Source organism: Carassius carassius, chromosome 18 (genome assembly GCF_963082965.1).
Source record: "Carassius carassius chromosome 18, fCarCar2.1, whole genome shotgun sequence".
Classification (NCBI taxonomy): Eukaryota; Metazoa; Chordata; class Actinopteri; order Cypriniformes; family Cyprinidae; genus Carassius; species Carassius carassius.
In genome coordinates, this window is record NC_081772.1 from 12,704,742 (window position 1) to 12,722,836 (window position 18,095).

The 18,095-nt window shown below is 37.6% G+C and overlaps 2 protein-coding genes across 3 annotated transcripts in view; one reads left to right on the forward strand and one right to left on the reverse strand.

Annotated features, from left to right (window-relative positions):
• Positions 1 to 7,075, forward strand: part of LOC132092416 (regulator of G-protein signaling 6-like) — a 62,567-nt gene extending 55,492 nt beyond the window's left edge. Inside the window, exons 13-18 of the mRNA XM_059498642.1 lie at positions 989 to 1,099; positions 2,279 to 2,404; positions 3,940 to 4,126; positions 5,109 to 5,198; positions 6,359 to 6,412; positions 6,704 to 7,075. Of these exons, the coding sequence (XP_059354625.1) occupies positions 989 to 1,099; positions 2,279 to 2,404; positions 3,940 to 4,126; positions 5,109 to 5,198; positions 6,359 to 6,412; positions 6,704 to 6,754 (619 nt within the window). The 3' untranslated portion in view covers positions 6,755 to 7,075. The remainder of the gene's footprint in view (positions 1 to 988; positions 1,100 to 2,278; positions 2,405 to 3,939; positions 4,127 to 5,108; positions 5,199 to 6,358; positions 6,413 to 6,703) is intronic.
• Positions 7,076 to 8,869: 1,794 nt separating this feature from the next.
• LOC132092417 (zinc finger protein DPF3-like) overlaps positions 8,870 to 18,095 on the reverse strand; it is a 40,696-nt gene continuing 31,470 nt past the window's right edge. For both annotated transcript variants that reach the window (XM_059498643.1, XM_059498644.1), the window contains 3 exons: positions 12,365 to 12,477; positions 12,114 to 12,195; positions 8,870 to 11,587 (listed from right to left, as the gene is read on the reverse strand). In XM_059498643.1, the coding sequence (XP_059354626.1) occupies positions 11,520 to 11,587; positions 12,114 to 12,195; positions 12,365 to 12,477 (263 nt within the window). In that variant the 3' untranslated portion in view covers positions 8,870 to 11,519. The remainder of the gene's footprint in view (positions 11,588 to 12,113; positions 12,196 to 12,364; positions 12,478 to 18,095) is intronic.

The window sequence follows — 18,095 nt, forward strand, 5'->3', positions numbered from 1 at the left end:
GGCTCTGTGAATGCTGAAAGGTATATAAAGGTTTTAGAGCAACATATGCTTCTCACCAAACAACGTCTATTTCAGGGAAGGCCTTGTTTATTTCAGCAGGACAATGCAAAACCACATACTGCAGCTATAACAACAGCATGGCTTCGTCGTAGAAGAGTCCGGGTGCTTACCTGGCCTGCCTGCAGTCCAGATCTTTCACCTATAGAGAACATTTGGCGCATCATTAAACGAAAAATACGTCAAAGACGACCACGAACTCTTCAGCAGCTGGAAATCTATATAAGGCAAGAATGGGATCAAATTCCAACAGCAAAACTCCAGCAACTCATAGCCTCAATGCCCAGACGTCTTCAAACTGTTTTGAAAAGAAAAGGAGATGCTACACCATGGTAAACATGCCCGTCCCAACTATTTTGAGACCTGTAGCAGAAATCAAAATTCAAATGAGCTCATTTTGTGCATAAAATTGTAAACTTTCTCAGTTTAAACATTTGCTATGTTATCTATGTTCTATTGTGAATAAAATATTGGCTCATGTGATTTGAAAGTCTTTTAGTTTTCATTTTATTAAAATTTAAAAAACGTCCCAACTTTTCCGGAATTCGGGTTGTACAAGATGCCATACATTATACATTTCATTCACAACAAAGAGTTACAGTATAAGCTGTATGTGTTTGATTCATTTAAAAGAACTCACTTATTCAAGCAATTTATTCGGGAATCAGACTACACTTGTTGTGCTGTATGTTTTTGATAAATTAAACAAAAGCAGGCTCATAAGAGTCATTGATTTGGGAACTGAATCTCAGTAAGTTTCATGCTATAGATTCAGTGGCAGGGTTGCGCTGCCAACAAATGAGTTGTGTGGAAAATTCTGTCAGAGTATTTTAGGACAGTGTACCATTCACTTTGGCGGAGGAATGGATATGAGAAAACAGTTCATTTGATAATATGGAATATAAACATGTTTTCAACTCATTTTTTGCAGATTGATGAGCTACACAGAGCAGTATCTTGACTATGACCCCTTTTTGACAATACCAGAGCCAGCTAACCCCTGGACCAGTGATGATGTCACATTCTGGGAACTAGAGGCCAGGTATGAAAACCTAAATATGACATATTTCTTTATAGATTCCTCTCTTCTGTAGTCTAGTTTTCATTAGATGAAAGGGAGAAGGGATCGGGATGTCTGAATTTCTTTGTAACTGCTTCTGAGGAAATTGATTGCTAATTGATTGCTAACTGCTTCTGAGGAAATTGATTGCTAATTGATTGCTAACTGCTTCTGAGGAAATTGATTGCTAATTGATTGCTAACTGCTTCTGAGGAAATTGATTGCTAAGTTGCTAATTTTTTTGAAGTCGCATTTGTCAAGAAGTTCTTATCTGTTTTGTTGTTCAGCTTCTTTTTGGTTTTATTTTGAAAAACTCTTATCTCGGGATACAGAGAACGGTCAAAGCACTGCAAATTCGTGTACATATAATGTGTGAGGACTGTAGAGCATTTTAAACAATTTAGAAATCCCAGCCAGGATGTGTTTGGGGGAAAAAGGATGTATGGTCACCCTAGAAAAACTCTATTTGCGAAGACAGAAGCGTGAAGTTGAGAGTGTGAGGAGACTGATATGATGACTCGCAGGGCAAGTGTCATGTCTCCACATTAACAGTGACTACTCTGATTGCTGGAGCTCTCTTTAGGATCGTGACTACTGTAGTACCTCGTTCTGAATATCTCAAGTAGTTTTAAGTCTGCTGAAGTCCTTATGTTGTTTTGAATTTCGATAAAACACAGCCCGTTCCTTCATCTCCACTTGCCTGAGCTGTTCTCACAGCTCCTCACAGATGCCCTGACGGGAATTAAGGAATACCTCCCACACACACCCTCATCCTAGTGTTTCATTTCTGGGTTTCTTTCTTTACATCTGATCACACTGTTGTCATTTAATTAAGCAAAAATGAGTTCGACTAATTTACCTTATCATGTTAATTAACAGTTGTTGGAATTAGGTTTTCAAAATAGCAAATTCCTGTGTTGGTTTTCATATTGTTACTTATTCAAACTCTAATTTACAAGATATTATTAGACGTGATTAAGTGATCTTGTGTACACACACACAGTCTCTTTCTCTCTTTGTTTTCAGTCTTGTCTTGTTATTATGACAAACGATGGTACATTATATTGTTAAAGCATTAGCTGCTGTCAGGAGATATTGCAAAGAACAATGTAAGTTAAATAAATAAAATACTGTCTTTCTCTTTCTATCTCTCTATCTTAGTAAGGACCCGAGTCAACAACGAGTAAAGAAGTGGGCTTTCTCATTGGACGAGGCTTTAAAGGACCCAGTGGGCCGTGAGCAGTTTCTTAAATTCCTGGAGTCTGAATTCAGCTCCGAGAACCTGCTGTGAGCTTCCCATCAACATATTCCTCTGTCCTCCGTTCATTTGCACTTCTGTGACATTTCCCCCTTCCTACTCATTCCTCTCTCTTAACCTCCCACTCCACTTTTAATGACTTGCACAAAATGTAGCAGAACAGGACAAGCAAAAGGTCAGACCTCAAGCTTTAATATCACTGATGAGAAAGAGCGAGTAAATTCACTGACGGTACATGATCATTACAACCTCTAAAGCCTGATCGCTGATGCATTGTGATAAGTTACTGCAAACCTCGGGCGTCGTGGGGCAAATGAGGCAGTGGTGGGCCCCAGGAGATGCCCAACCAGGACAGCATGGCCCCGAAGGGAGCTGCAGAGATAACGCAGGTCACTGGAGCCGTAAAGTGACTGAGCAAGAGATAAAACGCTGCTTGTCTCAATGCATCTCTCATCCTTCTCTTTCTCTCGTATCTCCACGTATCCCCCAGCTAGGCATCTAATAGCCTCTGTGGGGGATGTCTTATGTTTGCCAGTCTGTGAGGAGAGTGAAAGTGATGTGTCCTCTTGACTGCCTGACTCTCCCCAGAGCCCATTAGGGCCTAAACCACTTCTACACTGCAGAGATCTATAGAGCTACAGAGCAAGTATGATATGAAGGTAGAAGGAGTGACTGGGTGATTGCTTTCCTCTATCTCTGTCTCGGCGAGTGCTGTGCCTGTACTGGCTTCCATAATTAACCCAGTGTTTGTAACTGAGGTGTTTGGGAATGCCATTGCTGTCAGTGATGTAAAGACGGCCCAAAAGTAACACACACCAAGTGCTAATTGGGAGTGAAAATTAGCTTTAGGAACTGAACTTGGTTCAGATTGTTGGAATTACAATCTGGTCTTTAATGATTTGCCATACATTTTTACAAATGGCTAAAAGTTTTTTTTTTTTTTTTTATAACACTATGTATTGGAACATTTATGCAATATTCCTCAAGTTAAGCCACAAAACATTTGAGACAAAACACCAAAATCTGCGAACAAAATCATGCCATTGTCCAGCATCAAAAATGTTGCTGTAGGAACAAAAATATATACACTATCATTCAAAAGTTTAGGGTTGGTAACATTTTTAAATGTTTTTTTTTTCTCACCAAGATGCCTTTGAAAAAAATAAAACATAAATATGGTAAAAATAAAGTAATATTGTGAAAAATTATTACAATTTAAAATAAATGTTTTCTATTTTACTATATATTTTAAAATATTTATGAAATATTAATAAAGTAATTTATTCCTATGATGGCAAAGTAAAATTTTTAGCTGAATTACTTCAGTCTTCATTGTCAAAAGATCCTTCAGAAAAAAAGAAAAAAAAATCTTAGCAAAGGTTTTGTGGAACCATTATCATTTTTCAGTATTCTTTGATAAATAGAAAGTTCAAACGGTGGTGTACATATTTAGAAAGTTTATTTTTACAATAACAATTACATCTGTTCAAATTAATTTGATTTGCACCATCCTCCCATGGTCAATACTCTTTACAGATGACATTTATTATTGTTTTCTCCTTAGGTTCTGGTTGGCTGTGCAGGATCTGAAGTGCCGCCCCCTGCAGGAAGTGGCGGCTCGTGCTCAGGAGATCTGGCAAGAGTTTCTTGCTGAGGGAGCTCCCAGTGCCATCAATCTAGACTCACACAGCTACGAGCGCACCAGTCAGAATCTAAAAGACCCAGGCCGCTACAGCTTTGAAGATGCCCAGGTGATTAACTGTCACAGGAAGCACAGCTCAAGCACTGATGGCTTTTGTTCTTTTTAACAATTTCCACGTCCTTTCTGCATGTTTGGAAAAAAAATTATCTTACTTTATGAACTAAATGGGAAGAAATTTTTTAGTGTCTAATAACCATTGTGTATACACAATTTCACAGATGATTGAAGGCTTTTAGGTTTTTGAATGGACGGAGAAGATATGAAAGCTGCACTAAGAGACAAGTTGTGCCCAAGGCAGAATCTCTTTCATTCTTTGAAATGATGAAAGGAACTTGAGGGCTTTGGGCCATTCGGGGAGATTGATGTACAATAATGCTGATGGATAATCTGTTCCTTGTCCTTGTCCTCACAGCTCTGTTCAAAAGAGTTTGCCTTATGTCTGCCTCTTTCATTTATCTACATTTACATAACTGATGAAAGAGACAGAATAACACGCATCACAATGCTCATAACCAGAGTCAAGAAGTCTCTCTGGAATGATAAAATCCATTTTATTCTAGAAACTGTCACTAAGTATCTAACTGCTTTCAGAAAATTCAAAGTATAATAATTGAAGAGAGTGTTACAGAATCTGTGACATTACTGAGTCTGTCAAGATACTTGCTAGGAGTCTGTCAGGTGAATTGTGCTTTATTTGAAAATAATGTTGAAATAATGTCAAAAAGAAAAAACAAACATGCACCTTCATCTCCTTAGGTAAAACACTATTTTGGCAGCAGTGAATTGTCAATAATCCTGCTGCAAGATATCTATTATCAGACATAGATTGTCTTTTCCAATGGAAGAACCTGCAGATTTATTCCTGTTTGCATATGTGAAGTCATAACTGAAAAGATAACAAAAGCAGGATCATGAGAACAGAAAGCCATTTTTCAGATTCTTGGCTCTTTCTCATTGCTTTGCAACAAGGCACTATCCTTTCATCCAAGCAGCAAACTCACTGTCAGCCTGCAATGTTTTTTCTCTTTCAGGACCACATCTACAAGCTGATGAAGAGTGACAGCTACCCTCGTTTCCTGCGCTCCAATGCTTACCAGGACCTCCTGCTGGCCAGAAAGAAGGTTAGTCCCAATCTCAAATCTCCCTCTGCCGCGTGTAATGAAGCGGAATCATTTTAGACAATAAACAAAAGCTATTTTGTTTTCAGTATTCTTTTGCACGAACCATTCAGCCTTAAAAACAAAAATCAGTGTGCCCCTAGAGTACTGCAAGGGAAAAAACTGGAAAAACAAAAGATGCTGGTAATTTTCTGCCAGGACATTTTCTGTTAAAAGAATAGTTCACCACAAAATGAAAGTTGAAAATGAACTTTTACTCACCCTCAGGTCATCTGAGATTGTTACTTTGGCGGGATAGATTTAAAGGCATTAATCAATGCATCACTTGCTCACCAATGGATTCTCTGCAGTGAATGGGTGCCGTCAGAATGAAAGCCCAAACAGCAAATAAAAACATTATAATCCACAAGTAATCAACACGACTCCAGTCCATCAATTAATGTCTTGTAAAGTGAAAAGCTGTGTGTTTGTAAGAAACTAAGCAAACATTGATAATCAGACATGTTTTTTTTTATCTTCAAAACATTGCTTCCAGCTAAATTACGAGACTTCAATCTATTATATTGCTTTCTCCGGTGAAGATGTTGTCTTGTCAGGATCAGGAAAGAAATAGGCACATATCAAGCACTGTTTACAAGCAAAAACAGCCCTGAACAAATATGTAGATGAATGGGATGGAGTTTTTTACAGGAGGGAGCATTTTTGTTATTGATGGCACCCATTCACTGTAGAGGAGCAAGTCATATAATGAAAAATTTCTCTTTTTTGAGCACATTTTTCAGAGTCAGTTCTTTCATAAGAGACAATATTAGTTTCTTTTTGCTAAAAACAGCAGTACTGAATTGAATCATTTGCTTTTCTTCACTTGCAAACGAGTATTCAGTGTTCAGTTTGCACTTATTAATACATACTAAGCCAACTTAATATGTACTTATCATCAAATGGCCTACTTACTCTACTGATAACTTGTAATGGCTAAACATGGGCACTTCAGTTCACTTCAGAGCCATTTTACAGTCCAGTTGTCTCAGCACCAGTTTGATTATTAAGAATAACACTAAATTTCCATTTTATTTTTTTAATCCCTCTTCTTTACTAACACGTTAACCTGGTTTTGTTCACTGTTTCTTCCCCATTCCCTTCCATTAACCTCTGCTCCACAGCCTGAGACTGAGCAAGGCCGCCGCACATCCCTGGAGAAATTCACTCGCAGTGTGGTGAGTGGCCCAAAAAAAAAGACCATCACCAGTCCTTTTTTTTAACTTTAATTCAAAATCAGGTTTTCCGGAAGGTAATCAGACCAGAAGAAAATGGGATATTTTCTGAGAACCATAAAGGGTTCACAAGGATTTCGCAGTTGTAATTTCACTGTTCAGTAGTGTACATATGTGTACTATTTGTTATATTTGGAATTGCGGCTGTATATTATTAGTCACATCCAAGACCACTATTTTTTAACTGGTACTCTTTAAAAGAACACTTTTAATAATAACACAATTGTGTTTCAGGGCAAGTCTCTGACAAGTAAACGACTGACAGGCCTCATGCAGTCCTCCTGACGAGTCCTGCTGTTTGCAGTTTGATGAGGTGGAAGGATTGTGGCCATGACGGACCACATGTATGGACCACGCTCTCTCCAAAACCCACCCGAACACCACACAGCTACCGACACTAGATGGCAGCATGCAATAAGTCCAAATGGCAACAGTGCTGTCTGTGTCTATTAAATCAGTAACTGGCTTTCAGTATACATGAATGTCAGATTTCCCAGCACCATCTAGAGAAACATTTTATGTTTGATACTTATAACCAAACTGCAGCAAGGACAGGACTGTCTCGCTGGATTTAGCTACCGATTCCAAACATTCATCGTCAGGTATGAAAACTGGTGTGCTGTAATCAGTCCAGTATGTCAAAACTAAGCGAGGATGTGTCTCAAATCTTCAGAGCATTCCAAAGGGCTTTCAGTGACTGTGCTCCCTCATTCCAGGTTTACACAGAACTTTTCGTCATATACTTTTTGTTGGACAGTCACTGAATATGAAGAATGAAAGTGGAAACGGAGGGGTTTGGAGAAGCACATTGTTATTACTCCTGCCATTCTGAAGAAAGTGGGATTATTTATTCCGTCTACAGGCCGTGTTATACTCACCTACAGTATTAGCACATGCTACTTCTAATAGAGATGAGAAAATGATGAAGAGCTATACCTTTTAGACTCAGTTTTATTGAGGAATGAAAAAATACTGACCAGGAAAATAAAAAGTATTAGTATTTCAGGATGATTCAGAGCACAGAATATTGCTTTTCCTGCTTGGTCAGTGTGTTTCCTGAACAGCTTTACAAAATCTCCAAATAACAACATTCAGTTATTTGGTAGCATTTATGGAGGACCATTTTGTTACATAAAAGATCATAATTGTGACATTTCAAAATTCTGAGAGAAAAAGTTTAAATTATATATATATATATATATATATATATATATATATATATATATATATATATTATAATTATTAGATAACTATTTATTAGATAAATTAGATAAAAATTTATAACAAAATGTCAAAATTATGAGTTGACAAAAATCATAATTACAAAAGTCAACTTTCCCCGTCATAATTTTTTTTAATTTTATAATTATGACGTAGAATCTCAATTTTGAAACCAACACATTGGTCCTTGTTGACTATGTTTGTCTTTGCTTTAATGAATAGTATTGTACATTCTGTGTAGAATGTAAGCACTTAATGTTGCTTTGTGTCAGTGTTTTGATTAATATGATGGTGATGATGATTTGCCCTGAGAACAGAGGATCACAGCCCTTCACTTTCAACATATCAACAGTAGACAATGTTTTTGTCGGATTACTATCCATTAGAAAGGAGTTTGGACATTGAATAGCCAACCAATCTGCATTTCTGTATTTTTAGCTTGCATCGTTTCCTGAAGCAGCATCACTGCCAGAAACACATAGACTTGTGTTGCTGGAAGACATGAATTCTCTCAGCTGTCTTTAGCCCACAAATGAAAACACAGACAAATGGCAGAAAGTCTCCTCTACACATTTTCAGGTAGTTGATTTGTTGACTCATAACTGTACATTAGGTTGAAATGGAATGTATAGACTTTACAGCAATCCTGGATATGGAAGATGCTGTTTAGAACGTGGAATATAACTTAGAGGCACAAGTGCCATATTCAGCACAAAACTATGCATGGAATATATCTAAAGAGATTTATTGCTTTTAGGCTTTTTTTTTTCATTGGGATCCAGTTGATAATGGAAAGGAGGACCGGAGTCCTGAGACATTTAATAAACATTCAGAATGGAATGCTTTTTCATTTTTCTCTGCATGGACAGCATTTTGTGTCACATATTTTTTCCTCAAACTGTTCATGATGGTCCATCAAACATGTTTTAAATGTTGAACTTAGCAATACACATATAGCTACATAAGAGACTTGTACTTCGTTAAGCTAGATTTGACTTCAATAAAGCCAGTGGGGTAGGATTTCATAATACTGAACCGCAAACAGATCTGAATGACATTATAGAATAGATAGAGGGAGGAGGTGGCTTTGCTCATCTGTTTATGTGTATTTGCTGCTCTCTAGTGGTAAGCATGACAAGCACAAACTTCTTTTTAAAGGTGAAATCAGCATAGACTTAATTTAACTTTTATTATTTATTTATTGATTAAATTTTACATTACAACACGGATAAAAAGGAAAAGACGACAAATAATAATAATAAAAAAACAAGTACAAAAGCATTCTGGATCGCAAAGGATTAAAAAGTCAACATTTGTGTTTGAATTACAGATGATTATATACAACAAATGACATTGTAACAGGCAGATAACAGTTAAATTGGGGTGACTATAAAGTACTTCACATTGAAAAACATTTTTCTACTTTTGGACTAGATGAATTCATTTCGATGCTTGTGTTGGTATAATGGAGCTGTTTGTAGCTTAACCCTGGGTTATCTTTTTATACCTTCTTTTAACCCCAGGCAATGAAAAGTATTAAACTTTTACTTAAGAAATTTACTTTAAGAGATTTAGCAGTTTTTAAGTATTTTTCCTATGGGGATTTTTAGTTCTCGTTAAAGAATTATAAGCTGAATCAGGTGATTCAGAACATTCCAAACTTTAATTTGAATAAAAAAGTATTTGAAAATCAAACAAATAGACAAAAGTACAAGACAGCTTTCATGAGAACAAGATCTACAATCGCGAGTCAAATTTAAAAACATAAATCTATGTAAGGTGTCTTTTGGTGCAATTTTCACGTTGCGATTCTCTGGTGGAAATTTCTGGTGAAAGAATTATGGGTAATGTAGTTTTTCACTAGGAATTCCGTTACTAAACGACAAAGGCATCTCGTATATGCGGGTACCTGTTTTTATACAGTCTATGGCTGGTACACGAGGTTAACAACATACCACCAAATGCCATCAATTAACAACCTCACAGTAGATTTTTTTTTTAGCAGTTTATAAGTTAAAATCATTAAAAATCAGTTCCCCATTTTTATTTTGACTGCTGCCCTCAGGTAGTTTTTTAGCCAAAAATAACCAGCCATAACCCTGAATAGCGCCTGCTTCATTAAATATTTGTGAGTTTAGTACAGTCACAGAAACTCGTCTGAGGGAAAATTCCTTGATAACACTGCAGAATAGACCAAATTATTCTTACATTTTATTCCGGACAGAGTGGATGGTACATTGAGGAAGAGACGAGGAGATATTTAAACAAAGCCCTCGCTGTGTTCCTCCAATCAATATCGAGTAATATCCAAAAAAAAGATTGTTAACCCAGTTTACAAATGTAGAGTCTAAATAAACAGGTTTTCAGGTTTAAAGTCTGAAAAAAAAGATAAACTAAGGTTTAGATTTAGAATGGGTTAACTATTTTAAGTGCAAAAGTCATAAAGTATCAACTATCAGTTTTTGTTTTCCATCTTTTTTTCTTTGCTCCAAAGGCCTAACTATGGTTAGATGAATAGATTCTTAACATCATCAAAAGTAGTTTGATTTTGCAACCTTTAATACATTTCTTAAACTGAAAAACAAATGTAAATGACCTTTAAAACAGATAAAAATGCATAGCTAAAATATTCAACAGATCGCTAGATCTTGAGAGCATTGATGAAGTGGCTCTGAAAATAGAGCCTCTGCTGTATTATACAGGTGAAGGAGGTGGGAATGACATGAGAGAATGGCCAGATGGAAATAGAAATGCTAATATATCACGAGCAAAGAAATACAAAATGGAGTGAACAGATGTTTCACTCAGAGAGGTATGAAGGGCAACAGACAAAACTGGAATGTTCCAGCAGCAAAGATACAGTTTGTCCCACAAAATGTAATGAAATATTAAACAGTCTTGTAAAAGCAGGCTTGAAAAAGTAAAACAAGAAAAGCATTATAGGTGTATTTGAATATGATGGCTATCATGTAATTTACCAACCACACGATTGTCTGCTTAATTATATATATAAAAGTACAAATAAAAAACACTCAACAGCATTATTTTCCAGTCCTGAAGTCAAAGCCAAGTGCTGCTTCAATACATGGAAAAGGTATTTTTTGCCATTTAGTTTAAAGATTGCTTTCAGATACTAAGCTCTAAATGTCTACCTGAATGAGGATCCCAGTAAGAAAGATGAGCTTCTAATCACAATCATCCTCTATACATCAAACAGGTTATGAGCCAAAAATATCTTGCAAGAAATCATATGATCTTACAGACATCACAGACACATTGAAAACATGAACTAAAATTAAAATGGTTTTGCTTCATACTACTGGTGTGTGTCTCCGAAATAAGTTTGTTGCTTTTTTATTAAAGACTTACAGTATAAACGGCAAATAACGTATACTGGTTTGTTATTTGTTAAAAGTGGCTTTGTCCATCATAATTTCAAAGAAATAATAGCTTAGAATCACAGCTCAAAAGCTTCTGTGTGTACAGTATATGAGGTTGATTATCACTTAATTTAATTGTAATATTACAGTTATTGTGCTGGTGTTGCTATTTAACTAAGTACTTTTTGTATTATATAATTAGACTCATGTTTGTAGGTTATCTGACAATCTGGACTCAAACCTGCCTTTGGGTTTGCTAGTGAGCAGGATGGGAGGTAGACTACCGACTGCCTAGACTTGGTTGAGGAAAATGTTTGTAACATGGAGGTAGAGGAAGACTCAACTTCACACTACTACAGGAGGAGATTTACAGAGCAAAACCAAGACAAACATCTATCCTGAGTCAACTGTGCGTGTCTGTGTGTGACTGTGCAGAACCTCCTCAAAGCCTAGGGCTCTCCGAAACCAGATGCCTTATCTTTCAGCAGACCAAGACACAGATGACAACTCCAACTTCCTGTGGATGAAGCAATTGTAAGGTAACTCACATGTACAGCATGTGTATTTGTTTATTGTATGACTTTTTGTTCATCCATTTGTCCATGCTGTGTACTGTAAATCAGTATTATACGTATTTTATTCAGCATTGGTCTTCAGCAGCGGGTCAGTAGAATTTCAGGGTCCATCATCATTTTTATAAACAAAAAATGAATCTCCATTTAACAAATTAATATAGACTTTTTATGTTAAATATTGAGTTCCTAATTTCAACCAAACCTAAAAAGGTTCAGCTTTCACGTTAAGATGTATTAAATAAAATTTAATTTTTTTATTATTTTATTACGGTCCAAGTACTGAAATGTTAAAACATGGTTTATTGATGGTTTATTATTAATGCATGTTAATATATTCACATGTTATTATAGGCCAGACATAAAAGGCAACAAGCCACACCAGTCAGGCAGATTTTAGAACTCAAACAATGGAAGTATTAATGATTTTTAATATCTATTTTTTACTGAGTTGCTGTGAAGTGATCTTACCCTTGGGTGGCTGTGTCATGGGAGGCTTAAGGCAGTACATGTGGTATCCCCGATCACAGTCATCACAGAACAGAAGCTGATCCTACAAAAGTAGAGGGCGTCACCAAGCTGTTAGCTCACACACACTCAGCCATATGAGGAGGCTTGCAGAAACACGCATACACGGCATGTCCATGTCCAAGAGTGCTTTGAGAATCTTGTTTGAGATGTTGAAAATTATCTATGCTCTTTGTTAGGATTTAAAGACTCACATCGTTCTCTGAGGTGCCACACAGACTGCAGGATTTACACTCGATGCACTGCCACTGGTACGTTCCAACAGCCTGCATCATGTTGTCTGTGAACTGCAGACATGAAGGATGGCCTGGTGAAAGAGAAAGATGAAAGAATAATCTGACAGAAAGAAGAGGAGCTAGATAATTAGACAATTCGATTAGTTTCAGATGAACTTCACTATAATAAATGTAATTTAGAAAAACATAAATCCATATAAATTGTCGTAAGACTAATTGTTAGAAAGGTTCTTAATGTAATTTATATACTTTAAGGTGGATTGATCTGGATGGAGGGATAGACACAGATGATGGATAGATAGATAGATAGATAGATAGATAGATAGATAGATAGATAGATAGATAGATAGATAGATAGATAGATAGATAGATAGATAGATAGATAGATAGATAGATAGATAGATAGATAGATAGATAGATAGATAGATGGATGGATGGATAGATACATAGATACATAGATAGATAGGGATAGTTAACATGTAAATGAAAAATTTGCCTCAAGTTGTTCCAAACCTGTATGAGTTTGTCTTCTGTTGAGCACAAAAACTAATCAAACAGTTGACGGTAGCCATTGAATTCTATAGTATTTTTTTCCATACTATGGACATCAATGGCTACCGTCAACTGTTTGATTTCCAACATCCTTAAGAATATTGTGTCTTGTACTCAGAAGAAGAAGGAATCTCATACAGGTTTTGAACATCTTTAGGGTGAGTAAATGATGACAGATTTTTCATTTCGGTAGAACTATTCTTTTAAGTTAATAATAACAGACACATGAAAGAAAAAAATGGATTAAACACAATTTGGAAGGAACTAACAACAGTTCCCCTTAAACACCTCCACCTTCTGTTCTGCCCTCCTAACACAGAGAGACGGTGAGCATATGGATATGGCGTTATTTCCCTGTCAAATGTCGAGAGCGCATAATTGTAGCCTGGTGGCCCACCCAATCAGATTAATAAAAACAATTTTTTTTTTTTTTTTTAATAATAACGAATTAATAAATAATTTACAGTATAATTAAATTAAATGCATTTATGGTGAGATTACTACATTTTATTTAATTAAACGCATTTATGGTGAGATTATTATATTTTCATGTCAATCTGTGTTCATTTTGACCATGAACCATGCACTGTCAGCCTGTCACTTTAATTCAGCACGTGCAGCACATCAGAAATAGACTCGGTCTATGCACTGCACCGCACATGGAACTGATCACCGGACCGCATCCGCACCCAGTGTGAAAGCTCTATAATACGGAGCCTGGGAATCAGGTGTATAAGATTAAAAAACCCGAGGCCCCTTCGTATATTCACCAGGCCCACCTATTAATGACGTTCTGATTCTGCCACTGGTTTATGTGCTCAGACTGTGTCCTGTGGGTTCGCGCATGGCCAAGTACTCTTCTCTTGGATTTCTTTCTCTTTGCTCTTGGCATAAACGCTGTGAAAACGGCAACAACCTAATCAGAAATAGGCTTCAACGACTGACCAATGAAAACGCGACATCGTACATGGAATCTTATTGGTTGATATTGAACCGCACATGGAACACATGGAATAAGTTCACTGAAGTTCAATCAAGACGATACATTTGACATATTTAACATCAAAACAAATAAAACTGGTTACCTGAAATCTTCGATTCGGCGGATCCATCTCGGCTCGTCTTGATTGAACGTCAGTGAATTTATTCCATGTTATGATTGATGACTTTCTCAGACCACATTGCTAAAACTGTCTGATCCTGCAGATTTGCTTTATTCAACATTAATAAGATCAGGCCCTTTCTTTCAGAACATGCTGCACAACTCCTTGTTCAAGCTCTTGTTCTGTCCAGGCTGGACTATTGCAATGCCCTCTTGGCAGGTCTTCCAACCAGTTCTATAAAACCTTTACAATTAATCCAGAACGCAGCAGCAAGATTAATTTTTAATGAGCCAAAAAGAATACATGTTACACCTCTGTTTATCAATTTGCACTGACTTCCAGTAGCTGCTTGCATAAAATTCAAGGCATTGATGTTTGCCTACAAAACTACCACTGACTCTGCACCCATTTACCTAAATTTGTTACTTCAGACTTATGTGCCCTCTAGAAGCTTGCGTTCTGCAAGTGAACGTCGCTTGATTGTGCCATTCCAAAGAAGCATAGTCACTTTTACGGACTTTTAAATTAAATGTTTCCTCCTGGTGGAATGACCTCCCCAACTCAATCCGAGCAGCTGAGTCCTTAGCCATCTTCAAGAATCGGCTTAAAACCCATCTCTTCTATCTTTATTTGACCCTCTAACACAGGGGTTTTCAAACTGTGGGTCGCGACCCACTCGTGGGTCACGGAATGGAACAAGGTGGGTCGCACAAAGTCACTTGGCTGCAGCTAATTTTGCGTTTCAATGACACACAGACACTAACACAGTTCAGTCTAGGGCTGCACGAATGTGACGAGTGGGGCGGGGCCTAGTGCCATGGGAACAGAGCTAGGCCGGTGGAGTGATTGGGAAATGAGCAACACTCACCGGTCTCAAGAACCACGGAGGAGATCGGAAGGATACAAAAGAGGAGCGATGACAGTGAAGGACGAGAGAGGACCAGGCCTGGGTTTTATTTTGTGTTTGTTTTTTATTTGTGCACGGCAGTCATCCGTGAGGGGCTGTCGCGCTGTTTTGTGTTTATTTGGTTATTAAAACTTTGTTTGATTGTCCGCCGGTTCCCACCTCTTTCCACGAAGGAGTCATCGAGGCGGTGGGCTGGAGTGAGTTCGTCCGTCCCCCCGGCAACTCACTCCAGCCCACCACATCGAGCACCCTCGGCGGCAGACTCCTTCGCCCTGCTCGATGGCACTGCGGATTCACCCCAGCGGCGAAGGATCTTCGGCAGCGCGCCCCTCCTTCCTCCCTGGCTTCGGCACCAGTGTAAAACATTAAAATCTTCACAATCACAGGAAGAAGGAGGCGGGAACTGGGAACCCACTCATCACAACGATATAGCCCACCAACATTAATAATGAACTGCAATATCCTTAGTGTGATTTTCAAATTGCAATTAAGTCCGTGTGCGTTGCGTGTTTTGAAGGTCTCAGAGCAATGTCATTAAAAGGTTCAATCGGTCTTTTTTTACCTATTTCACAATTATTTTAATCTCCAAACTGTTTTAGATAGTTCTGCTTTGCTTCTTATGCTTTTCTAAAAAAGTGTTGGATTGTGCTCCGTTCTCGCCGACACACACGGAAGGATCATGAATGCAACAAAACACAGCAGCGCAGATTACACTTCACTGGAGTGAGCCTGCTTCACGTTTTTATGGACACTACATATTTTAACGCCAGTAAACAAAAATTAAAACTTGTAAATTTGTAGTGAAATTTTCAGTTGTACTCTAAAATAAAATGGTTATTTTTCTTAAATACTTAATTTCTGTCATAAAAATTTTAAGTAAGATTAGGTTTAAAGTAATTTCACTCGTTGTTTTTTTTTTTTTTTTATATTTTGGTGGGTCGTGAAATATATTACACTTGTCTAGGTGGGTCGTGGAATGGAAAAGTTTGGGAACCACTGCTCTAACACTCACTATTCTAATTCTATTCTTAAAAAAAATCTAACTACTTTTCTAATATTTTTGTATTCTATTTTCTTTCCATTTATTATGCAATTGTGTGTGTGTGTGTGTGTGTGTGTGTGTGTGTGTGTGTGTGTGTGTGTGTGTGTGTGTGTGTATGTATGTGTATGTATATGTGTATGTATATATATATATATATATATATATATATATATATATATATGTACAGTACAGAACAAACTTTTGGACAAACCTTCTCATTCCAAGAGTTTTCTTTTTTTTCATGACTATGAAAATTGTAGATGCACACTGAAGGCATCAAAACTATGAATTAACACATGTGGAATTATATATGGAATTATATACATAACAAAAAAGTGTGAAACAACTGAAAATATGTCATATTCTAGGTTCTTCAAAGTAGCCACCTTTTGCTTTGATTACTGCTTTGCACACTCTTGGCATTCTCTTGATGAGCTTCAAGAGGTAGTCACCTGAAATGGTCTTCCAACAGTCTTGAAGGAGTTCCCCGAGAGATGCTTAGCACTTGTTGGCCCTTTTGCCTTCTGTCTGCGGTCCAGCTCACCCCTAAACCATCTCGATTGGGTTCAGGTCCGGTGACTGTGGAGGCCAGGTCATCTGGCGCAGCACCCCATCACTCTCCTTCTTGGTCAAATAGCCCTTGATGCCTTCAGTGTGACTCTACAATTTTCATAGTCATGAAAATAAAGAAAACTCTTTGAATGAGAAGGTATGTCCAAACTTTTGGTCTGTACTGTACATATGTGTACATATATATATATATATATATATATATATGTATATATGTATATATGTTTGTGTCTGTGTGTGTGAGTAAAGACCTCTAACACAGCTTGCTCTATTCTTTTTTTTTTATTCTATCTGTTTTCTTTTTATTTATTATGTTATTTAAAAGCCCATGCTTCGTGTACTGTGTTATAGAGGTCTTCGCAGTGCACCCGAGACCCGTCGACCCGGGACCCGACCCGGGACCCGTACGGGTCCGGGTCTATATTTTAAATGATCAGCCGGGTCCGGGTCGGGTCCGAATCTATTACTTCGGGTCCCGGGTCTGTTTAACATTGTGTATAATACCCATGCGATCGGAGTCATCGGACTCGGAGAACACCTGGCCGTGATCAGACACTGCTTGTGTTTTTTGTAACTTGCAACTAGAAAAAATTAGGAAAAGAACAGAGTGAGAAACAAAAAAAACAAAAAAAACAGCGCAGAATGCAAGTGCATGCATGGTAATAATTGCAGACTTGACACACTCATATTTAATATATTTCAAATCAGCAACAAAATCGGAGGTGAACTGTCACATGAATGTTTTCTATGACGCTCAAATTGCGTTAAATCATATTTTAGGATGATCCAGCTAACACGCATGTGCAGTCTCGAGCGCGTGTCATGTTTCTATGGCAACCAGTGAGGGACAAACCGCGCTTTACATTTTCTCCCATTTTTATACTAATATAAATAAACCGTTTAATCTCAAAGTTTTAGTGGTCAGATTCAGACTCGACGCAGAGCAGAGAGCACAGAGATGATAGCGTAAGCGGCCATGGCACTGAAGGAGCGTTCGTTATTATAGTTCAAAAAGGCAAACAGTCGAAGTTATTATGCGAGTTAACTCGAGTCAGAATGTACATGTACATGTCTGTCACCGTGACATCAAGTGGAACTTTGAAGCTGAAATAATGAGTGGATTAAGCTTGGACTTGGAATAACGAGCGGAATGACATAGATAACTTTCTTGTCTGAGGATTATAATGCATCACAGGCAGTCAGGTACAAGGACGAGAGACTACGGCTCCTTAAATTAAGATATAGGTTTTTTTCCGCAACATGTTTATTGACTTGTAATAGCAATTTAAAGTGGAATATGTGACAATCGGGTCCAGTCGGGTCTGTGTCTTCACGACGGGTTCGGGTCCAGCTTTCAAATAATATACGGGTCCGGGTCGGGTCCAGGTAGGCATTTCTCGGATCTACACGGGTCCGGGTCCAGCTTTTGAAATATTAGACGGGTCCGGGTCGGTTCGGTGTAGTACATTACGGGTCTCTTTCGGGTTCGGGCACAAATTTTTGGACCCGTGAAGA